This window comes from Euprymna scolopes, chromosome 31 (genome assembly GCF_053919585.1).
Source record: "Euprymna scolopes isolate OS-2025 chromosome 31, ASM5391958v1, whole genome shotgun sequence".
NCBI lineage: Eukaryota > Metazoa > Mollusca > Cephalopoda > Sepiida > Sepiolidae > Euprymna > Euprymna scolopes.
The window spans coordinates 44,963,637-44,989,250 of NC_136512.1; the positions used below are offsets into that span (position 1 = coordinate 44,963,637).

General features: G+C 35.7%; 1 protein-coding gene across 2 annotated transcripts in view; it reads right to left on the reverse strand.

Annotated features, from left to right (window-relative positions):
* LOC145255728 (thyrotroph embryonic factor-like) overlaps positions 1–25,614 on the reverse strand; it is a 185,790-nt gene that overhangs the window by 13,103 nt on the left and 147,073 nt on the right. For both annotated transcript variants that reach the window (XM_080114336.1, XM_080114337.1), the window contains exon 3: positions 3,767–3,862. In XM_080114336.1, coding sequence (XP_079970462.1) covers positions 3,767–3,862 — 96 coding nt within the window. The remainder of the gene's footprint in view (positions 1–3,766; positions 3,863–25,614) is intronic.

Sequence of the window (25,614 nt, forward strand, 5' to 3'; positions counted from 1 at the left end):
TTTTGAAAGTCTCAGCTAATAAAAAAATGATTTTATTTGCTTTAAAATTTTGAAAGTCTCAGCTAATAAAAAATAAATGATTTTATTTGCTTTAAAATTTTGAAAGTCTCAGCTAATAAAAAATAAATGATTTTATTTGTTTTAAAATTTTGAAAGTCTCAGCTAATAAAAAATAAATGATTTTATTTGCTTTAAAATTTTGAAAGTCTCAGCTAATAAAAAAAATAAATGATTTTATTTGTTTTAAAATTGCACCATTTTTGAGTTATATATTTTTTATTCTCTTTAAATGTTTAAAACAAAACAGAAAAACAAAAAATTAGGCACAAGGCCACTCAAAATTGGGGAGTGTGTGTCTATGATCATCCTCATCCTCATACTTTTGCTGGTCTATGCTGATACTAGCTCAAGTTCTCATTCACTATCAGGAGTCACCCTACTTAAGATTGCCATATCATATTGTATTTTTTTCAATATATATAACAGACAATAAAATAAATTTGTAAACATAAAATTATATGAAAAGTCATTTGTTTTATTTCATTGGCTTCGAGGTGAAAAAAAGTTTAAAAAGTAAAACAATATTTAGTAAGGCCTCCACAGCCCTCTCAAGGTGGTAAATCGCCCACTGTTTTTTGGCTTGGTATGGGCCAAAAACAAACAGGTCACTCTCTGAACGGGGCTGCATTCTAGGCAGGATCAAAGAAACTGGAGTTGGAGATGGTATATGAAGTTGCTCCAACATAACTTACTGGGGTGGCTGGGGATGAAAAAGAAAAAAAATTGGAGTGTGGACATCTTGGAGGTTTCCTATTGGGGATGAAAGGGGCCATTCACTTGGCTAGCACACAAACTCCAACTTGGCACGTCTACGCATGCACAGATTTGTTATCTTAATAATCCATCTTCGGTAACATCTGATCTTTACTTTCAGCTGGTGCTTGAAGAAAGGACCAGATCAGCAAAAGATTCAACCCTGCGCTTCTCTTGCACTCTTGAACTCCATACCATCATTCTAGCCAAAGCCAGGATTGAAAGAAACACCATTTGTCTCTCCTCGTCCCACAGTGGATCGGCGCTGTGGATGGCGTAGGATATGTCCAGCGGACGAGGCTTCTCAGAATCAATGCGAGCCATCATCTCGTTTACATACGCCCAGTACTATCTGAATCCACTGCATTCCAAGAATGCATGTCCCAGCGTTTCCTTAACTGGGGTCCTGCAAAGGAGACATCTAGATGACCTCACTAGTCTGGCATTTTTCACTATGGCATTAAGGGGCCACATGTTTCAGGCCAATCGTCAGGTCAAGGAAAACACAGAGTTGTTGAGATGACTCGAACCTGGTGCCTAGCTCCACCAGGAGCAGATCTCCTTCCTCGACAACCCTAAATGCTCGATTAATTCCTTATAGTTCCTTTCTAGTGAACCATGAAAGGTTGTTGGACCATGGGAGGTTCATTAGCGTCACCTTACACTCTCTCAAGAACCGCGTTTTGCTCCACAGCTTTCGACACGCCTCAACTTTGTCGTTGAGGATGAGGTTGGGGTAAGCGGCCTCGACTATGGGGTTCCATCCAGACTCTTCTGTTAAGGTTTTGCTCAAGAAAGCCAGCCTCTTAACGTGTTGATAACACCAAGTCGGGCATTTCCAGGCCTCTCTTGATTTTCAATTTCTACTTTAAATATTCATACATGCATACATACTAAGATGCTTCTTAAGATGTAAACATTTTTTTATTCACACATGTGCCAACAAGCACAACACATCGCTCGAACTTACACCTTGCTGGCTATTTTCTATCTCAGCCGGATTTGTTGAAATCAAATTTGTGATTAAAATTATTTATCTAAGTAAATAAGTATTTGCTGGTTAAAAAGCATCTTCGATGTGATGGTGAAGTTAATTCCAATTCTGCCCTAAGGAAAACGACCATTTCCATTGTGAGAAAAAACCAGACGTTTATCAATGTTCATCTTTGGAGAATTCTAGGAATTTACTGACCAATGACAACCAACAAAAGGTAATTGTCAAAGAACAGTTGAGGAAAAATTCTTACAAAGACATTGGCCACTCTCCCCAGAGGGTTCCACCTTATACAAGATTTGTTTCTTAGAGAAATAAATCAAGAAAGAGCTGATGCTGTGAGTTGGAAGCAGATGGGAAGAAAGCTATACTCATAGGCATGGTTGTAAAAATTTGCTGAGGATTGCCAGAATGATTAGAAAAATTTGTTGCCGAAAGCTGGGTGATGAATGATGTGTTTTTTGTTTTTTTTTCAATAATCTTTTATTTTTGCTAAAGACAAAAATGGGGAACTGAGAGTTACAAAACTGTAATAATCGAAGATCTATTATAACTGCTGATTACAACTCCTATTTATGTAAAATAATGGAACAGTTCATTTTGGTTATTACAGAATAAAACTTGTTTACTGTTCAAAAGAGAACATGATGTGCAGCATGGTTGGAAACGATAAGTACAAAGTTTCAAACCTGTTTATAAGCAGAACATGGATGCATCTAGTGATAAGAGTATTTGTTCTGGTTTAACATTTATCACAAATCGGCAACTGTTGAAAAAGTACACAAGGTCAGGAAAGAGGGATTTGAAAATGGCAAAATAAACATTACGTGGGGAGACTCTGTAGTAGATTAGATATTGAGATGCTAAAATACAAGGAGGTTCTAATTGTTTACTCTCTTTCTTCAATTTGTTTCAATATGCGCTTTTCATCACTAAAACTACAAAATTTTAACATGAAGATGTTAAATCCAACAATTTTTAAAACTAATGGAAATATTTCAAAACCTAAAAAGTAACACCTATATGTGAATGCCAGTGTAAACTTAAAAATTCCTATAATACCTGGTGAAGAAAATCAGTTTGGCTTCACAACTGATTTTCTTCACCAAGTCTTACAGGAATAAACTTCTTCATCAGGCCAAACAAAAGGAACCCAAGAATTCATTTTTAAGTCCAACGGCCTCATGGGTTACTGTCCAGTTTTCACCATTTCTACTCTGCTGTACAGGGTTGCAGTTGGCAAATTCATGGCGCTGCTGGCAGGGTGACCACATATGATGAGGATGATGAGCTGAGATAAATACAGGAGTACAAATAGAATCACATTAAATGCTAAACTAGTTTCATTCATATTCAAGACGAGGCTAAAATATAAAATTTGGATATTTACTCATGTCAACCAATATGTATGAAGAAGTTTAAAAGATAAAATAAAATTTCAGACATGATGGAATGATTCATATATGGCATAAGTGGATAACCACGGAAACAAATAATGACACGGACACAGGTGTTAGGACACTAATGCTTTTACCATGAATAAAGTCTAACATAAAGACTAAAATATCAGTTCTCTAAACACATCTATGTCATTATTTATTATTTTTAATTGGTTGGCTTATTTACTAATTCCATGTGTGTGTGTGTGTATATAATATTAAAATTTTTTAGTTTAGATCTGACAGGTTAATTATAACATAAAAATAGTCTTCTAATCAAAATTAATAAAATGTCTTTGAAACCAGATTTTCATGAATTGATTGAATGAGATAAAATTATGAAAGATTTTAAATTTGTCAAGACAGAAAATAGCAGGATTTGAGACAGAAAAATAAAATATAGGGCATTAAAAAAAAATCAAAGATAAATTGACGATTTTAAGACAAGATAAAATTGCTTGAAATGAATAAAATCTAATGTTAATGAAATTAATTAAAATCATAAAAGAGGAATATTTACCTGGATAATACTGGCTTTCCAATTCATTGGACATATCCACAGTTGGTAGAACACTGGACGAAGAATCATTGTCTGAATAAGCAAGTTTATCTTCGACTGGAAATAAATATAAAAACTGATTAAGTAAAAATAAAAATAAAAAGCTCACATGTGCGCGCACACACAACACACACAATATATGATGTTGATGCCTCCGTTCAGTCTCAAAAGACAATGGATACTCCCTGTAAGGATAGCTGCGCGTATAATTGTGTGGCAAGGGTTGCACAATCTCCAACCACACCTTTTCTGAAATGGCACTGCTAGAGTCCAGTGGCAAAAAGAAGTGCTAGATGACTGCAAACAATGTTGAGATAAGCAGAGAGCACATATAGCATCTGGAATTCCCAAATATTCACCCATTTTAGGCTCAGTGTTGCTTAACTTCAGTGATTTAACTGGAACTAGTGTGTCAACATGAATTATATATATATATATATATAGGTACTCTTGCATAATTTGACCCGGATCCTCGTGATTTTCTGTCAAGCCCGGATCGGGCGAGACTGGCAATCATTGGCGTCTGCTGAGTGTTGTTCAAATGTTGAAACGCTAATCCGACTTTTGTTTGTAACTGTAAGCAAATCCGCTAATCTGACTTTAGTTTGTAACTGTAATTCAAATTGGAAGAAAGTAACTACTGAAAAAAATGACAGCCATGGAAATAAATCTGTGCATGATTGAAAAACAAATGGAAACGCTGATGCAGACAATTTCCTTTTGTCAGGAAAAGAAATTGCTTTCCCAAAGAATGAGATGCAACAAATGTAATCATAAATGTTTACTGAAAAAAGAAATTGCGTAAAGCATGGCTTCTCTTGGCAGTGTAGACAGTGGATGTCATTGCGCACAGGATCGTTTTTTGCATGTTCCAATTTGGATATTGCAACTAATAGTGAAAATCATCTATTTATGGGCCTTCGAAATGGCGGCACTAAAAAATATTAAGAGAGAATGCGGTGTTATATCCGAACACACGTACACGGATTGGAAGAACTTTCTGAGGGAAATTTGTCAGGAGTATTTCCTGAGGAATCCCCAGCAGATAGGAGGCCCAGGTCACACTGCAGAAATAGACGAATCCTTATTCAACCGGAGGAAACATAACATTGGAAGAATCCTCGAACCGTTCTGGGTCTTCGGTGGCTATGATATCACCGACAAGGAGGGTTTTTTGGTCACCGTCCCAAATCGAAACGCCAAAACCCTCCTTCCAATAATAAAAAAATATATTCTGCCGGGTACAACAGTCGTTTCCGACTATTGGAAGGCCTATAACAAAGTTGGAGGAGAAGGGTTCCAACACCTCACTGTGAATCATAGTATTCACTTTGTAGACCCTACGACGAAGGCAACAATGAACCACGTCGAGAGGATGTGGAAGAAAGTGAAACAGTGTAACAAGCAAGGATGTGGGACCAGCCGGGACCCGGGAGCTTCTGAATACATATTTACTTGAATTTATGTGGAGACAAAAATTTGGAAACGATCCTTTTGTCTCCATCAAAAATCATATTTCCGAAAGCTACCTGGTTGAGGAGCTTTATCCCATTTCCTCTGCCCCATCACCTCTCTCTTTGCTGTTGATGGCCCGATCAACAGTCGAACAAAGCAAAAGATCCTAAGGAAATATCCTCCTCTCCAGAAAGTTCTTCCGCCAGCAAAGCAAATAACAACCGTTTAAAAAAAAAAAAAAAAAAGAAAAAAAAAAATATTTTTGATTAAAAAAAAAATAAAAATAATACTAATAATTAAACAAAAAATTGTACTTACACCTAACAATTATACGGGTAAACAAATTTTTTTTTTGCAGATAAACTTAAAAAAAAAAAACAAAAAAAAACTTGTTGCTGATAAATATTATGCAAAAAAATAAATAAATAAATAAAAAATAAAATGAAACAAAAAATTGTACTTACCCCTAACAGTTATACCAATAATCAACTTTTTTTTGCAGATAAATTAAAAAAAAACAAAAAACTTCTTGTTGATATTTATATAAAAAAAATATACTACAATAAATTAAATAAACATATTTGTTTTTTTAAAGGTAGGCTTCTTATTATTTGAAAATTTTCAGTTGTTTTTTTTTTATGCCGCTTGGCTGCACCAATGATTGCCAGTCTCGCCCGATCCGGGCTTGACGGGAAATCACGAGGATCCGGGTCAAATTCTGCAAGAGTACCTATATATATATATATATATATATTATAGAAAAATGTGAGCTTACATTGTGTTTGAAACAGTAAAAAGACAAATTTTTTAAAATAATAAGACAAAATACAAATTATTCATTTTCAACTCATTATGTTCTCCCTATATCTCGCTTTCTCATTGCAACTATGGATTAAATAATATTACTAAAACTAGTAATATTCCTATTTGTTTAAAATATTTCAATCACACAGAGAGGGCGAAAGTTATAAAAAAGAAAAAAATTCTGTCACTTGTTGAGTAAATTGTAAATTACAGATAATTAGGACAATTAAAATGAAAGTTTTACAAATATAACTCAATCCTAAAACTGACTAGTATTTTTTCATGTATTTTTTGTAATTAAAATATATAGATATTTTTTTTCAAGTGAAACAAATGTTGATTAACTCAGCTTTAGTATATGAGGAGGATGATATAGTTTGCTTGAAACATTGTAGTGCGAAAAAATTGTGTTTGAAGGCGCTGACAATGTAGTCTTGTAGAAGAACACCGATAAGTACAATATTGAAAGATTTCAATAATTTTAATTATAAAATATTTATTTACCAACATAATGTGTTGCACCAGGATGGTAACGTGGTGTTAAGATCTCAAATATTGAGGATGAAGAAAAACAAAAAATATGTGCAATCACTCGGTAGATGCGTGTCGGAAGCTGGAAATAGTTTCACAGTTAGAACAGGTTCTCATGCTTGTAAATTATTTCTGAAATGTGTGTTATTGTTAAATATTATTGATATTATAATAATTATATTATTATGTGTTCTATTTATAATTATATAACCTTATAATCGTTTATGTAAATATGCATTCTATCCTTTTCTTTTGTGTAATAAGTCTTTTTGAAATAATAAATCTAAGGGAGATAACTATAAGTTCAAATTTGTGAATTATTTCCTTTGGGTAGTATTTTATGTGTGTGTGTTTTTTTTCTTCATGTATATATTTTATAATTGTAACTATTCTTATTCATTTAGATATACTATTACTTATTTACTGCAAATGTTATTTCCAATTGTTAGATGGGTTATTATTGTGGTAAATTTCAAAGTTACTATGAAACAGCTATTTCTGATTTCCAGCATAAACACGCATCCACCGATAATGTAAAACAATTATGAGTAAAACTCATAATATAATTTATAAGTATGCAAACAGGTACTGTGAAACTGCGATTTCTGACATCAGACACAAACACACACCTACTGAGTGACTGCACAATATTTTTTATTTCTTCATCCTGAAGATAAGGTATACCTCGAAAATTAGAGATCTTAACTAACACCATATTACCATCCTGGTACAACACATTATGTTGGTAAATAAATATTATATAATTAAAAATTATTGAAATCTTTCAATATTTTTATTATTCCTTTTACTTCCTTGCATCGTAGCCAACAGTGTTCTTCTAAAAGACTGCATTGTCAGCACCTTCAAAATAACTATTAGTATTACAAGCGTATGCTGTATTTTCGTAGACATCGGCAATATTACTGTGCTTCAATAAGTCATATCTTTTTTATTTGTGAGTCAATTTTTTAAAGAATTACATTAATGGAAAAAGAATAGAATAAGCATTCCAATGATGTTAATTTTTTTTTTTTTATGTGTTCAATGTTTTTATGCTCCAAATTAAAAATGAAAAAACAGTAAAAAATAACAACAGCAAAAAGGGAAACTGTTTTTTCAATGTTTACATTTCATACGTTATGTTTGGATACATATGCGCGGGGTCAAATTTGATTGGATATGGCTGAAATTTTACAGGCTATATAAACAAAGAAGCCCATCTCTACTGGTGTTTTATTTTTATTTTAACGACCACAGGAAGCAAAGTTTTGACTGAGCAAATTTGACAAAGAATATTTCAAAATTTATAAGATAAATCGGTATATATCATCCATTTTCATATAGATAATAGTTTCAGAATTATCTTCATGTATGATTTGTAAATATTTGATAATTATTAATTGTGCGGAATTTTCTTTAAAATGTTATCTTTTATAGAAATTCAAATCGCTTAAAGGGAAACGATGACAGTGATGGTTAGCTGTGCGTTAACCATCGCTGTTATCGTATTAATGAGTTTGTATTCTCTTAAAAATAGAAAACTGTTTTTTTCTGCTTTCAAAACGAAAGCAGAAAAAAGTTTCATTTTTTATTCTTTTTATATATTATTTTTATTAGTTTGTCAATTTAAAAAAATTATCAAGTTTTTCAAATTTGATTTCCAAACAATACTAGTTTGTTGTTTTTAATGCTTTTAGTACACATGTACTAAAAGCATTAAAAACCCCCAACAAAATGTACTAAGTACATACGTTTGTTTTTTTAGTGGTAAAAACAAACAAACAAACAAACAAACAAATATATAACAAATAAAATGTACTTGTGCACTTATGCAACCATGCTGAAATAATGTTATTATTTAGAAACCCATTCTTAACATGGGGAAGGAAGGGTGTTTTTTGTTAACTATTCTGCACTTTCACCTAACAATTAAATAAAAAAGATATTGTGAAACTAGAATTTATTTTTTAACTCATTATCAAGACCATTTTTTGAATCTGTAAAACAAACCGTATTTTTTTTTTAACTGAGGATATCTAAATAATAATAATAATTAGGCGGTTCGATAAAGAATTTCATTGTGATGCATTTTGTAAATTTTTACCTTCTTTCCACCATAACATTTTTCTTCAAAATGACTATCTTTTAAAGTTTTCAGGTATACTGAAAATGAATATCACATTTAAATTTTCTGCAAATAAGTAGTTTCTGGATATTAAGCAATGTTATTTCGTATTGCTGGTGCCCATCTGGGTATGTGTGTTTGCGTATAGTTTCTTGGGGTTAGGTTTACGCACTCACGCGTACCAAGATCCAGCGATAACATAAGAAATGACATTGCTTAATATCTGGAAAACTACTTATTTGCAGGAAATTTAAATGCGATATTTGTTTTCAGCATACCCTAAAATCTAAAAAAGTAATCATTTTAAATGTTAAGGTGGAAACAAAATTAAAAAAAATTACCGTTTTATTTCTTAGTTTACATAACTGCATTTTCAGTAAAACAACAATAGAAATGATAAAAATTACCATAAACTGGTGAATATATAGTTGTTGTTTATCAGGATTCCTGGTATTCTGGTACTGTGAAAGCTACATCAATGATTCATGTACAGTACGATTTATGGTTGCATCTCAGAAAATAGGGGTATTTTAGGGATTATTATTTGGTGCTTTTAAGACACTCCCTAATAAAATAATTTAACACAATTTTCCGAACAAACAACAAACCACTTCTTAAACTTAACAAGGAAAAGGTTTATTTAAAAAAGGCATTAAACTCGAAGGAGGAAAAGAAGGAAGGTTCGGGACTTCACTGCTTACTAGGTAGTTACAGCCGGTGGCTGTCGTCTGATACCTAGTAGGAGCAGAGGAGCGAAAGGTCTAGTCCCTTCGAAAGCTGGTGGAGTAAGAGAGAGTTTTTTCTTCTCAGGACCGGATCAAAAATATTCATGCGCTACTCCTCTGATTGGCCAGTGTATGGCCACATCACTCAATCAGGGAGGAATATGTGCAAGAAGAAAGAGGTCTATTTGCGTCTGCTACATAACCCCTTGCTTAGGCTGAAAGCCGACAGAAAAAGGTAGCATAACAAATAGTAAGAAGAAGAATACAATAGAAATGTAAATTTATTTGAGTATTTTTTTGAATTTTTTTTTTTTCTTTTTGGTGAAAGAGAGAAGAAAAAAAAAAGTTCTTTTTTTTGAAAAGGAGAGAAAAAATGTTCTTTCTCAACAGAAATACACAGTTTTGCATAGTCTCTTCGGCCAATGTACCAGTCGACTACTACGTGTAGTGGTCACATAATTGTTCTCACGTGGAATATTTACCTCAGGTGTATGATGATGCTGTGTGTATGTTGGAGGAATGTGTGGCTCAGGTGTTAATGTGTCCAGAAAGGCTCTTTTTACCCTATCTACCGATACTGTCTCTTTTTTACCACTAATAGATCAACGTTTGTCAGTGCGTGAAAGCACGCGATAAGGGCCAGTGTAAGGTGGAGTTAGGGGGCCTTTTACTGCGTCCTTTCTAAGGAACACGTGAGTCCATGTCGATATGTCCTTCAGAACCAAAGATTCAATGGTCTGTTTCCTAGGGTGCATCGGCGGTAGCTTACTGAGATAAGCTCGTAGTCTGTTGACGTACAGAGCTGTGTCAGTTGTTATATCCTCTATCGGGGTCAGCATCTGACCTGGTAACGATAGAGGTGCTCCATAGACCAGTTCGGCTGCCGAATATCCCAGGTCCTCCTTGATTGATGCCCGACAGCCAAGAAGGACGACCGGTATGTACTCGCTCCATCGCTGTTGGTCGGGGTAAGCGCGTAATGCTGCTTTCAATTGGTGATGGAAGCGTTCTATCATCCCGTTAGAAGCAGGGTGATAGCTTGTTGTCTGAATGCGAGTTATCCCGAGGATCTTGGACAGTTCCCGGAATAGGTGGGATTCGAATTGTGCACCACGATCAGTGGTGATTGTAGTGGGAACTCCGTAACGCAATATCCAGCCTGATATAAGGGCTCGCGCTACAGATTCAGCCGAAATGTCACTAAGGGGGATGGCCTCAGGCCACCGTGTGAAACGGTCTATGCAGGTCAGGAGATAAGTAAATCCCTGACTGACTGGCCATGGTCCAACCAAGTCAATGTGAACATGGCTAAACCGAGCGTCTGGGGTGCTGAATGTTCTGAGGGGCGCGCGGATATGCTTGTGCACCTTTGACTTTTGGCAGGATACACAGGAACGTGGCCAAGCAGTGTTAGGCCAGAAAAATCTAGCTGTAATCAGCTTCACTGTGGCTTTGCATCCAGGGTGTGCCAGGTTGTGTAGGGTTTCAAAAACAACTCTATGATGGGTCGTTGGAATGAATGGTCTAGGTGAATCCGTTAAGTCACAGATGATCTGCGTGTCAGAAGTAGGCACGGGCAGGTATGCGAATTTGCAAGGCGCAAATTCAGGTGACGATGGATCCAATGTGTCCAGACTTGGCTGATCTAAGGCCATCTGTTGCAAATCGATATTCGATGGTGAGGACAGAGAATTAATGGGCAGGCGAGACAATGCATCTGCTGCTGCGTTCTGTTCACCCGCGATATGCCGGATATCGCTAGTAAATTGCGAAACAAAGTCCAAATGGCATGTTTCGCGTGGAGAATACTTGTCCAACTTAGCACGCAGTGCATATGTCAGTGGACAATGGTCAGTATAGATTGTAAATTGCCAACCCTCGAGTGAATGTTGGGAGTGTTTCACTGTGAGGTACATTGCCAGAAGTTCCCGGCCAAACGTGCTGTAACGTTGTTCGGCCGGTTTTAGCTGTCGCGAAAAGTATGCGAGAAGTTGTAACTGTTGTTGGTGCCGCTGTTGTAACACTGCACCAACAGCTGTTTCCGATGCGTCAACGACCAGTGAAAACTGGGCCTCGGGTACAGGATGTGCCAGTAAAGATGTTGTCGCTAGTGTATTTTTCACTTCATCAAAAGCTCTAAGTTGGATTTCATTAAATGAGATCTGCTCGTTTTTCTTCTTCCTGTTACGCAACAGGTCGGAAAGAGGAGCTGAGAGATCCGCACAGTGTGGGATAAAGCGTCTGTAGTAGTTCAACAGACCGAGGAAGTGCCTAAGTTGGCGAAGTGAAGTGGGCGGTTGAAAGTCTTGTAGAGCCTTCACCTTTTCCGGTAACGGAGATATACCGTCTGGGCTGATAACGTGGCCCAGGAAAACTAGTGACATAACACCGAAAACGCATTTACCAGGATTAATCCTCACCTGGTATTGCTGAAACCGTTCGAAAAGTAGGCGGAGGTGAGTGACGTGTTCCTCAGGAGAGGCACTAGCCACGAGAATGTCGTCTATATAATTATAGACGAAATCTAAGTCACGCACTACTTCATCCATAAAGTGCTGAAAAGTACTGGCAACGTTACGTAGACCGAAAGGCATGGTAAGAAATTCAAAGGCTCCGAACGGAGTTGTTACGGCAGTCTTTGGTATGTCGGCCGGATTAACTGGTATTTGATGGTAAGCCTTCACCAAATCTAGTTTGGAAAAGGTCTTACAACCATGTAGAGAGGAAGCAAAGTCCTGAATATGCGGGATTGGGTAGCGATCAGGTACCGTCATGGAATTAAGTAGTCTATAGTCCCCAGTCAGACACCAATCTCCGTCTCGTTTTGGGACCATATGCAGAGGGGAAGCCCAAAGACTGGACGAGGGGCGTATTATTCCCAACTGTAGCATATGATTAAATTCTGCCTTCGCTGCTTTGAGTTTATCCGCAGGAAGGCGACGAGGGCGTGAGAACATAGGAGCGCCTGTGGTCTCGATGTGGTGTTTTGTGGTGTGCGTGGGTTTGCTCACCACAAAATTCGAATTTGTTAACTCCGGGTAGGAGTGTAGATCCTCGTGGTACGGGTCATTCGCAGCGGCAATGAAAAATACTAGGCTGATAGATGCGGCATTTGATAACAAGCCAGGGACGGAAAGTTCCGTGCTAGCGTCTATCAGCCGGTGTCTGCGCATGTCGACCATTAAATTAAAATGGTGTAGGAAATCCGCGCCTCGGATGGGGTACAGTAAATCCGCTATGGTGAAAACCCACGTAAAGTCTCTCCGTAAATTCAAGTCCAGAGAACGTGAAATTTGACCGCACGTGGGGATAGGCGAATGATTCACCGCTTGCAGGGTTATCAACGACACTAGTGGCCTTTCTTTAAGTAGTTTAAGTGGCGAAATGCTACAAAAAGCACCTGTGTTTATCCAGCAACGTGCTTGAGATTGTACGTCAGTGACGAAATAGGCACGGTTATTTGAATTTTGCAGAAAGTTTGCCGTGCTCGTCTTTCCACAATTTAGTTTCCCTGGTTATTAAAGGTACAGGGCATTTTGCAGTTCCATGCCTCAGCGCCATAGCGACTATGATAAAAACATAGTCCCGGCGTGTTTGAATGGCGTCGGTGGTGCGGGGAAGATGAGCAGCTTTTGTAGCGGCGTCTGGGCGAGTGTGACCTGCCCATACTGAGCTTGCCAACCTCTCTAGTGGGGCGTTCGATAGCCGTTAGAATAGCCATCGATGTAGCTTCCTGCCTTAAACTTGCAGGGCCCTCGTGTACCTCAGCAGGCTGTTGCGGGATTGCCGCGGTGGTAGGCCCCCTCACAAAATCCATAACCTTGTCCGCCGATGCTACTACTACATCGACTGGATGTTTTTCTATCATTTCTATCTAGTATGGCCTTTATTACCTGCACCGGCAGCCTTGAGAAAAAGAGCTGCTTAATTAAGGCACTGTCAGGAGCGACATCCTCTGCCAGTTCCCTCATTCTACGGAGTAGTTCTGTCGGCCTGCGGTCGCCTAAATCTTTGTCGTGGACTAGCGTTTGAAAACGCTTTTCCGCCGACACTGACGTCCGGAGTAGCACCTCCCGCTTTATGCTGTCGTATGTGGAGTTTAGCGGGGTGTCCATTATTAAATCTTTGACCACAGGAGTTAATGACGCGGGGAAGGCACTGAATAATATGTGCAGCTTCGTTTGCTCCGAAACGTTCGCTGCAAAATATGACTCGAGTTGAGCAAACCAAACTCGCACGTCACCGGCGAAGGCAGGCAATGTTGTCATTGTTCCTACAGAGAGTAAATAAAAAATAAAAAAACTAACCTATCTGAAGTATGGAAAGGACACCGAATATGGACCACGTGGAGAAAGGAGAAATATAGAGAAAATCTTTAGACCGAGACAATACAAAAAAAAAACTTAACAGGCTAACGGGAGAGGAGAAAAAGGAAAAAAAAAAATTACAATGAAATAAAGCTAAAAAAACTATACTCTATAAGGAAGAGCCGTGAAAAAAAAAAAATGTGGACAATATGTGTGTACGAGTGTTTTTTTTTTTTTTTTTTTTTTTTTGTGTAAATGTGTGTAAACCTGAAGATAAATGAACTCTTGGAGTACTTACATTTTGGCCGAAGGATGCTAAATGTCAAAAAAACTTTGTGAAAGTTCTTTTTCTTCTTCTTTTTTCGTTTGTTGTGTTTTTTCTTAAAACTTTGGTGCGCACAAATGTATCTTTTTGTTTTCTCTTCCCTTTTTTTTTTTTTTTTTAAAAGACCACGCGGTCGACAAAGGGTGGCGCTGACTCCTTAATTTATAAAAAAAATATATATATATATTTTATAACAGACAAGCCGAGCAGGAAATAACGTCTGTTTTTATGTTAATTTTAAGTTTTAAATGTGCTCTTATAAGTCCGTTGACAGTTGCTGTGATTTTTTTTTTATGTCCTTCAGAGGCGTGATGTGATCGGCTTTGCTGAAGTTTTAGACACCATGTGCTGAGTTTTAAAATGCCTGCCTTTCCTTGTTCAAACGCAAAATAAGTTAGCTATTCGGAAAACACGTGTTATCGCGTCGGGTCACCATTTTAGGGATTATTATTTGGTGCTTTTAAGGCACTCCCTAATAAAATAATTTAACACAATTTTCCGAACAAACAACAAACCACTTCTTAAACTTAACAAGGAAAAGGTTTATTTAAAAAAGGCATTAAACTCGAAGGAGGAAAAGAAGGAAGGTTCGGGACTTCACTGCTTACTAGGTAGTTACAGCCGGTGGCTGTCGTCTGATACCTAGTAGGAGCAGAGAAGCGAAAGGTCTAGTCCCTTCGAAAGCTGGTGGAGTAAGAGAGAGTTTTTTTCTTCTCAGGACCGGATTAAAAATATTCATGCGCTACTCCTCTGATTGGCCAGTGTATGGCCACATCACTCAATCAGGGAGGAATATGTGCAAGAAGAAAGAGGTCTATTTGCGTTTGCTACAGTATATTTTGGGCCAGATAGAGAGGATTTACAAAATTGAAAATTGGACTGGTCCCAAAATGCATAAGTTCTGGTCAACTATGGGAATTTCCATCTTTTACAGAAATCCAAAATCTATATGAAAAATTTTCTTTGATTTATTTCTGAGATTAATTCATATCTACTCAATTTTTTTCTTTGAAGGCAGTCGTAAATATCGGCTATGAAGGCTCTTTAGGCATTCAATGGCTACACCCAGATTAAGCTCTGCTTTGGTGAGGAGGTAGGAAAATGCCTGCTCTCAATAAAGCTATATTTAAATACCACTATAATACTTAGTTTTGTTCATGAATAGACACGCACTGTATGATACCATGTGTCAATTTAAAAAAAATTGAAATTTGTACATCTGAATTTATAATTCATGGCTTATGGTAAAGCGATACATCAAATTTGACTGCATAATCAGAAAGAGCACACTATTTTACATAAGAGTGCTAAGTTTCATGAAAATAGCTTGAAAAATAAATAAATGGCGAAATTACCGAATTTCTTGAAATGTTGAGGTTCGTAACTTAGCCTAGTTTTTCTAAAGAAAAATGTCCATGGAAAAGCCTAAATTTTGGCACTTAAAATTCTCATAACTTTTGGACTACTAATGGTATTTGCATAATTCAAACGGTTTTAAGCATCTTTTACATAGCTCTTTTCATGCAAGTTAATAAAATAACAATTATCTAAAAAGAAAAAGTCAACTTGTAATGCTAACTCTATATAACTATGTTTATGCATAAATGTTTGTGTCTTTCCTATAGAAAGAAAGGTTAGAGAATCTATATAAAATCTAAAAGTGTATTCTTATCCATTCCATTGTCTTACTGGGTAAGACAATGGAATTATAGGCCCCCTTAAAACCGCATAAATATCCTATTTTTATGAAATTTAAATCATATGCATCAAATTTTCTTAGGAAGACAATAAAAGTGCTTTTAAATCTGTGTCCTCCTAGCTCAAAGGAGCTATGGAGGCCGAACATCCTTTAAAACTTGAAATATGTTTTGATTGAATATCAGATGTATAAAATTCTCCAGAAATGGTCCCAAATCTGTAGGTGTCAAATACCTACATGCTCTTACCTCTAAGAGACCTCACTGAAACTTCAAATACATACGATTTCACATAAACTTCAAACATGTACAAATGATTTCAATGAAACTCAAACCATATGTATATATAAGATATATAAGACACTGATTAAAAGAGTTTTCCAACATTTCAGTTTCTTCAAAATATATTATAGGTGTGAAATGGGAGAAGGGGGGGGGCAGTAAAAACAAAGTAATTTAGTGTTATGAGTATACTGAAATATATAGTGTCGCCAAAAAGAAAGTTTGCACTTGTCATTTTTTAAAAACTCACAAATTTAAGCTAATCTATTAAATAAATCTCAAACATCTGTGTGTTTGTGTGTGTCCACTAAAAACTTTTTTCATCTGCATCATACATGCGCAAACACGGCATCGTTAGAAAGAGTGATCTCTCAGACAAAAAATATTGAAAAATTGGAAAAAAAAATTATATATTATTTTGTGTAGAAATATCGTTTTGTTTGAAGAAAGGTGGTCAGATAAAAACCATACATACACTAATCGTCATTATATTCTGTTTCAAAAAGCTAAATTTATAACATCTGTGTTCTTGTGGGCCCATCGCTAAAAGTGTTTGCTTACTAACTTATGTTATGCGAGTTCCTACCCTGCACAGGTCAATTTATTTATTTTTTCTTTCAGTTTTGCTTCTGGCTAACTGCATGCAAGTCTGGTTTTTTTTTTTTCTTATAACCGGGCAAAACCCCATCCCGTCATCAAAATATTTTTGCCCTCCTCCCTCCACTGTCATTTTTTTTTTATGATCATTCTTCCAAATTTTTTTATGACCAGGCAACGTCCCCTCCCTGCTAGTTTATTATATAAGAGAGAGTTGTGTGTGTGTGTGTGTGTGTGTGTGTGTGTGTGTTCATATGTCTGCTAAAAACTTTTGCCATTCACAGTGTTGCAGCATGATCTCTCTAACAAATAATATTGAAAAATTAGAGAAAAAAATCCTCAGTTATTTCGTACAGAAATGTTTTATATGAAGGGGGGGGGGGGTTAAAAATCTTCACTTAGATGTTTTTCCTTAAACACACATGCACAAACACAAGTTTCTAACTTTCAATTTAAATAGATAAATTTGCAACGTGATAACATCAATAGCATCTTGGTCCATTGTATAACGTGCTCGCTTATGGGCTTATCTTTTACAAGTTTGGACTCAACAAGCGTCATTTTTCTTTTCTTTTAATAACATAAGTTTTTTAACAAATTTCTTTAAACTGATCGACCATCACATTCTATTTTCTTTTTGTGTTTTTATCCATTTTATTACCATAAACTGCGAACACATTGGAAATGGTGATTACATTTTTGTGTTTTTAACTGTACCTTTTGTTTTTCAAATTAAAGTGCACTTATTCCCTCTTCCATATACTCGGATTATACGGAACTTCATTTCTTCTATTTCTTGACAAAGAAAACTCATATCTGTCTATCTCCATTTTTTTTTTTTTTTTTGCTTACAAATTTTGCTTTCGGTTTCCATTCTGCACTCATCTTCCATTTGCAACCAAATTATATATTTTATAAATATTATTTTTAATTATATAATTTCCAGAATGAAAAGTATTTAATGTAGACAAATTCCATAGAAATGCATGATAATTATCTATGAAAAAGAGAGAGAAATCAGAAAGAGAGAGAGAGAGAGAGAGAGAGAGAGAGAGAGAGAGAGAGAGAGAGAGAGAGAGAGAGAGAGAAATCAGAAAGAGAGAGAAATAAGAAATGGAGAGAGAGAAATCAGAAAGAGAGAGAGAGAAATCAGAAAGAGAGAGAAATCAGAAAGAGAGAGAAATCAGAAAGAGAGAGAAATCAGAAAAAGAAAGAGAGAGAGAGAGAGATCAGAAACAGAGAGAGAGAGAGAGAGAGAGAGAGAGAGAGAGAGAGAGAGAGAAATCAGAAAGAGAGAAAGATAGAAATCAGAAAGAGAGAGAGAGATAGAAATCAGAAAGAGAGAGAGAGAGAGAGAAATCAGAAAGAGAGAGAGAGAGAAATCAAAGAGAGAGAGAGAGAAATCAGAAAGAGAGAGAGAGAGAAATCAGGAAGAGAGAGAGAGAAATCAGAAAGAGAGAGAGAGAAATCAGAAAGAGAGAGAGAGAAATCAGAAAGAGAGAGAGAGAAATCAGAAAGAGAGAGAGAGAGAAATCAGAAAGAGAGAGAGAGAAATCAGAAAGAGAGAGAGAGAGAGAAATCAGAAAGAGAAATCAGAAAGAGAGAGAGAGAGAAATCAGAAAGAGAGAGAGAGAGAAATCAGAAAGAGAGAGAGAGAGAAAAATGAGAAAGAGAGAGAGAGAAATGAGAAAGAGAGAGAGAGAGAGAAATCAGAAGGAGAGAGAGAGAAATCAGAAAGAGAGAGAGAAATCAGAAAGAGAGAGAGAGAAATCAGAAAGAGAGAGAGAGAGAGAGAGATCAGAAAGAGAAAGAGAGAAATCAGAAAGAGAGAGAGAGAAATCAGAAAGAGAGAGAGAGAAATCAGAAAGAGAGAGAGAAATCAGAAAGAGAGAGAGAAATCAGAAAGAGAGAGAGAAATCAGAAAGAGAGAGAGACATCAGAAAGAGAGAAAGAGAGAGAGACATCAGAAAGAGAGAGAGAGATTTCAGAGAGAGAGAGAGAGAGAGTGAGAGAGAGATCAGAAAAGAAGAAAGAGAAATCTGAAATAAAGAGAGAGAAATCTGTAATGAAGGGAGAGAAATCAGAAAAGAAGAAAGAGAAATCTGAAATGAAAAGAGAGAAATCTGAAATGAAAAGAGAGAAATCTGAAATGAAAAGAGAGAAATCTGAAATGAAGAGAGAGAAATCTGAAATGAAGAGAGAGAAATCAGAAATGAAGAGAGAGAAATCAGAAATGAAGAGAGAGAAATCAGAAAGAGAGAGAGAGAGAGAAATCAGAGAGAGAGAAAGAGAGATCAGAAAGAGAGAGCGAAATCAGAGAGAGAGAGAGAGAGATCAGAAAAGAAGAAAGGGAAATCTGAAATGAAGAGAGAGAAATCAGAAATGAAGAGAGAGAAATCAGAAATGAAGAGAGAGAAATCAGAAATGAAGAGAGAGAAATCAGAAATGAAGAGACAGAAATCAGAAATGAAGAGAGAAAATTCAGAAATGAAGAGAGAAATAAGAAAGAGAGAAATCAGAGAGAGAGAGAGAGAGAGAGATATCAGAAAAGAAAGAGAAATCTGAAATGAAGAAAGAAAAATCTGAAATGAAGAGAAATCTGAAATGAAGAGAGAGAAATCTGAAATGAAAAGAGAGAAATCTGAAATGAAAAGAGAGAAATCTGAAATGAAAAGAGAGAAATCTGAAATGAAGAGAGAGAAATCAGAAATGAAGAGAGAGAAATCAGAAATGAAGAGAGAGAAATCAGAAATGAAGAGAGAGAAATCAGAAATGAAGAGAGAGTTATCAGAAAGAGAGAGAGAGAGAGAAATCAGAGAGAGAGAGAGAGAAGGAGAGAAATCAGAGAGAGAGAGAGAGAGAGAGAGAGAGAGAGAGAAATCAGAAAAGATGAAAAATCTGAAATGAAGAGAGAGAAATCTGAAATGAAGAGAGAGAAATCTGAAATGAAGAGAGAGAAATCTGAAATGTAGAGAGAGAAATCAGAAATGAAGAGAGAGAAATCAGAAATGAAGAGAGAGAAATCAGAAATGAAAAGAGAGAAATCAGAAATGAAGAGAGAGAAATCAGAAATTAAGAGAGAAATCAGATAGAGAGAGAGAAATCAGAAAGAGAGAGAAATCAGAGAGAGAGAGAGAGAGAGAGAAATCTGAAATTGAGAGAGAAATCAGAAATGAAGAGAGAGAAATCTGAAATGAAGAGAGAGAAATCAGAAATGAAGAGAGAGAAATCAGAAATGAAGAGAGAGAAATCAGAAATGAAGAAAGAGAAATCAGAGAGAGAGAGAGAGAGAGAGAGAGATCAGAGAGAGAGAGAGAGAGAGAGAGAGAGAGAGAGAGAGAGAAATCAGAAAAGAAAAAAGAAAAATCTGAAATGAAGAAAGAGAAATCTGAAATGAAGAAAGAGAAATCAGAAATGGAGAGAGAGAAATCAGAAAGAGAGAGAGAGAAATCAGAAAGAGAGAGAGAGAGAGAAATCTGAAATGAAGAAAGAAAAATCTGAAATGAAGAAAGAGAAATCTGAAATGAAGAGAGAGAAATCAGAAAGAGAGAGAGAGAGAGAAATCAGAAAGAAAGAGAGAGAAATCAGAAAGAGAGAGAGAGAGAAATCAGAAAGAGAGAGAGAGAGAAATCAGAAAGAGAGAGAAATCAGAAAGAGAGAGAAATCAGAAAGAGAGAGAAATCAGAAAGAGAGAGAAATCAGAAAGAGAGAGAGCAATCAGAAAGAGAGAGAGAAATCAGAAAGAGAGAGAGAGAGAAATCAGAGAGAGAGAGAGAGAAATCAGAAAGAGAGAGAGAGAGAGAGAAATCAGAAAGAGAGAGAGAAATCAGAAAGAGAGAGAGAGAAATCAGAAAGAGAGAGAGAGAGAAATCAGAAAGAGAGAGAGAGAGAAATCAGAAAGAGAGAGAGAGAAATCAGAAAGAGAGAGAGAGAGACATCAGAAAAAGAGAGAGAGAGAAATCAGAAAGAGAGAGAGAGAAATCAGAAAGAGAGTGAGAGAAATCAAAAAGAGAGAGAGAGAGAGAAATCAGAAAGATAGAGAGAGAGAGAAATCAGAAAGATAGAGAGAGAGAGAAATCAGAAAGAGAGAGAGAGAAATCAGAAAGAGAAAGAGAGAAATCAGAAAGAGAAAGAGAGAGAAATCAGAAAGAGAAAGAGAGAGAAATCAGAAAGAGAAAGAGAGAGAAATCAGAAAGAGAGAGAAATCAGAAAGAGAAAGAGAGAGAAATCAGAAAGAGAAACAGAGAGAAATCAGAAAGAGAGAGAGAAATAAGAAAGAGAGAGAAAAATAAGAAAGAGAGAGAGAGAGAAATGAGAGAGAGAGAGAGAGAGAGAGATAAATCAGAAAAGAAGAAAGAGAAATCTGAAATGAAGAAAGAGAAATCTGAAATGAAAAAGAGAAATCTGAAATGAAGAAAGAGAAATCTGAAATGAAGAAAGAGAAATCTGAAATGAAGAAAGAGAAATTTGAAATGAAGAAAGAGAAATCTGAAATGAAGAAAGAGAAATCTGAAATGAAGAAAGAGAAATCTGAAATGAAGAGAGAGAAATCTGAAATGAAGAGAGAGAAATCTTAAATGAAGAGAGAGAAATCTGAAATGAAGAGAGAGAAATCAGAAATGAAGAGAGAGAAATCAGAAATGAAGAGAGAGAAATCAGAAATGAAGAGAGAGAAATCAGAAATGAAGAGAGAGAAATCAGAAATGAAGAGAGAGAAATCAGAAATGAAGAGAGAGAAATCAGAAATGAAGAGAGAGACATCAGAAATGAAGAGAGAGAAATCAGAAATGAAGAGAGAGACATCAGAAATGAAGAGAGAGAAATCTGAAATGAAGAAAGAGAAATCTGAAATGAAGAAAGAGAAATCTGAAATGAAGAAAGAGAAATCTGAAATGAAGAAAGAGAAATCTGAAATGAAGAAAGAGAAATCAGAAATGAAGAGAGAGAAATCAGAAATGAAGAGAGAGAAATCAGAAAGAGAGAGGGAGAGAGAAATCAGAGAGAGAGAGAGAGAGAGAGAGAGAAATCAGAGAGAGAGAGAGAGAGAGAGAAATCAGAAATGAAGAGAGAGAAATCAGAAATGAAGAGAGAGAAATCTGAAATGAAGAGAGAGAAATCTGAAATGAAGAGAGAGAAATCTGAAATGAAGAGAGAGAAATCTGAAATGACGAGAGAGAAATCTGAAATGAAGAGAGAGAAATCAGAAATGAAGAGAGAGAAATCTGAAATGAAGAGAGAGAAATCTGAAATGAAGAGAGAGAAATCAGAAATGAAGAGAGAGAAATCAGAAATGAAGAGAGAGAAATCAGAAATGAAGAGAAAGAAATCAGAAATGAAGAGAAAGAAATCAGAAATGAAGAGAGAGAAATAAGAAAAGGGGAGAGACAAAGAAAGAGAAAAAAAGAGAGAAATAAGAAAAAGAGAAAGAGTGAGAGAAATCAGAAAGAGTGATAGAAATCAAAAAGAGTGATAGAAATCAGAAAAGAAAGAGAGATCAAAAAGAGAGAAAGAGAGAGAGAGAAATGAGAAAAAGAGAGAAATAAGAAAAAGAGAGAGAAATAAGAAAAAGAGAGAGAGAAATAAGAGAGAGGGAGAGAGAAATAAGAGAGAGGGAGAGAGAAATATTAAAAAAAGAGAAAAATAAGAAAAATTGAGAGAGAGAGAGAGAGAGAGAAATGAGAGAGAGAAATAAAAAGGAGAGAGAGAAATAAAAAGAGAGAGAGAAATAAAAAGAGAGAGAGAAATAAAAAGAGAGAGAGAAATAAAAAGAGAGAGAAAAGAGAGAGAGAAATAAAAAAGAGTGAAATAAAAAAAAGAGAGAGAGAAATAAAAAGAGAGAGAGAAATAAAAGAGAGAGAGAGAAATAAAAGAGAGAGAGAGAAATAAAAGAGAGAGAGAAAAAAAAGAGAGAGAGAGAAATCAGAAAGAGACAGAGAGAAATCAGAAAGAGACAGAGAGAAATCAGAAAGAGACAGAGAGAAATCAGAAAGAGACAGAGAGAAATCAGAAAGAGACAGAGATAAATCAGAAAGAGACAGAGATAAATCAGAAACAGAGAGAAATCAGAGAGAGAGAGAGAGAGAGAGAAATCAGAAAGAGAGATCGAGAGAGAAATCAGAAAGAGAGAGAAATCAGAAAGAGAGAGAGAAAACAGAAAGAGAGAGAGAGAAATCAGAGAGAGAGAGAGATAGAGAGAGAGAAAATCAGAGAGAGAGAGAGAGAGAGAGAAAATTCAGAAAGAGAGAGAGAGAAATCAGAAAAAGAGAGTGAAATAAGAAAAAAAGAGAGAAATAAGAAAGGGGGAAAGAGAGAAATATTGAAAAGGAGACAGAGAAATAAAAGAGAGAGGCAGAGAGAAATAAGAAAAAGAGAGAGAAATCAGAAAGAGAGAGAGAGAGAGAGAGAAATCAGAAAGAGAGAGAGAAATCAGAAAGAGAGAGAGAGAGAGAAATCAGAAAGAGAGAGAGAGAGAGAAATCAGAAAGAGAGAGAGAAATCAGAAAGAGAGAGAAAAATCAGAAAGAGAGAGAGAAATCAGAAAGAGAGAGAAATCAGAAAGAGAGAGAGAGAGAAATCAGAAAGAGAGAGAGAGAGAGAAATCAGAAAGAGAGAGAGAAATCAGAAAGAGAGAGGGAGAGAAATCAGAGAGAGAGAGAGAGAGAGAGAGAGAGAGAGAGAAGAAAGAGAAATCTGAAATGAAAAGAGAGAAATCTGAAATGAAGAGAGAGAAATCCGAAATGAAGAGAGAGAAATCCGAAATGAAGAGAGAGAAATCCGAAATGAAGAGAGAGAAATCTGAAATGAAGAGAGAGAAATCAGAAAGAGAGAGAGAGAAATCAGAAAGAGAGAGAGAGAGAGAAATCAGAAAGAGAGAGAGAGAAATCAGAAAGAGAGAGAGAGAAATCAGAAAGAGAGAAAGAAATAAGAAAAAGAGAGAGAAATAAGAAAGGGGGAAGAGAGAAATAAAAGAGAGAGGGGGAGAGAAATTATAATAAAGAGAACGAGAAATAAAAAAAGAGAGAGAAAGGAGACAGAAGAAAATAAGAAATATAGAAAGCGATAGAATTTTTATATATGTAAAGCAGTAATGCACCATGCCAAGTTGACGTTTTTTGTTTGTTTTTGTTTTTTTCTTTCCATCATGTTGGGTTGCTTAAGACGCAACTAGTGCAGACGAACTGGCTGAGCTTTTCAGAGTGCACAAGGACGGAAATACTCTTGCGCCCTCACGTTGTTGAACTGACACGCATCCTCCTCCTATCACTGTTTGAATAAAAATGGAAATTCCAGAAAAAGCAACAAACAGGAAGGAGGGGAGGAGGGCAATCAATTCTCCCTTCTCTTTTATCTCTCTCTTACACAAAATAAAATATGGCTTAACAAGGTTAGTGTTGTTCGGCTAAGTGGTAAATATTAATCGCCAAACTAAATTTAATTTTATTAAATATTAAAGTTTTATATTAATATATCACATAGCATGGTCGTATGTTCACTAACTACTCCTATAGACATGTTCTGTGAGGAATGATCCCTTACCTACGAATATTGTTGTACTTATGTCCGTTTTCATAAAGTTGCCTCCAAGGAAGCATAAAACCACCCATCACCAACTGTTTTCAACACTAACAGTCTTGGCAACCATGCGCAGCTACACGACGCGAGTTGATTTGTGGTGACCTAAATTACTTCTCAGTCACCTGCTAAAAAGAATGAACAGCGAAAGGTGATGATTGGTGAACTGAGTTAATAAATTAATATTCTATATATTCGACATCTTTTGTAGTCATCAAGCCAAGATTACGTCCACAACATATGCAGAGGGCAAATGAAAACATATATAAGTTAGGTATGTTTATGTATTTAATACAGGACTGATTCTAAGCTAATTAACCGATCGTTATGAATTATGGACACAGCTACTCAGCATAACGGTGAATAATGTGGGTTATTTTTAGTTCAATTTAGTTTTAAAAGGAGGGAAGACATTTTGTGAAATTTTACACATCAACAGTTTCTTTGACATGTTTTAAATGATTTTTAGGGTGTATAATATGAAAACAACTTTTTATTCGCAAAAATCATTTCAAATTTGCATTAATTTTGATCCATATCATCGACATTGGACATTAAGTAAAGTTCGCTTAAATTTTAATTTTTGTTAAGACTGTTGTTAAGTTTAAATCTAAAATATTTTCTAGAATCCAAAATATGTAATAGATTGTGATTTAAACTGGAATAAAGATTATAGACATAAAAATTATATCTTGATTTTAATTACATTTCTGTAGTGGTTTATGTCATCTGTATACTGAAAGCCAACATTAACTGGACAATACTTAAACTTCAACTTCCACCATCCAAATAATGTAAAGAAACGAATCGCCCGTTGCCTACAACACCAAGCTAAAGCAATATTTAGTAACAGCAATGCATATCAAGAGGAGATGGACAGTTTAAGAGAAACCCTTCACCGAAACAACTATCCAAAGAGCTGACATTAGCTCCAAGTAATCATAATCAGACAAACTTTAAAAAAATACGCAATCCACATGACATCAGGACAGTATTCAGAAGTGATTCAACTCTTCAGAAACAGCTTGTGTAAGTTTAAGCCCCCTACAGAAAAAATGACTAAAAACTGTATATGAGATCCTGTGTAAATGTGGAAAACTATAAAGATGTGAGACATGTCGTCCACTAAAAACATGAGAAGTTGTAATGTGTGGAGAGATTGAAAAGTTGGGTATGGCTGATCATATCTGGAGGGAAAAGGGAAACCATCCGCCATTATGGGATTAAGTAAAAATTATAGACAGCAAAAAATAGTGGAAGGTAAGACGACTCAAAGAAGCAGCACATATGCTGGGTGACAATCAATAAGTAAACCTATTATAGAATTTAATACGATGTGGGACCTGCTGATTATAAATAATAGATAATATATACAGTAATAAGTAAAACA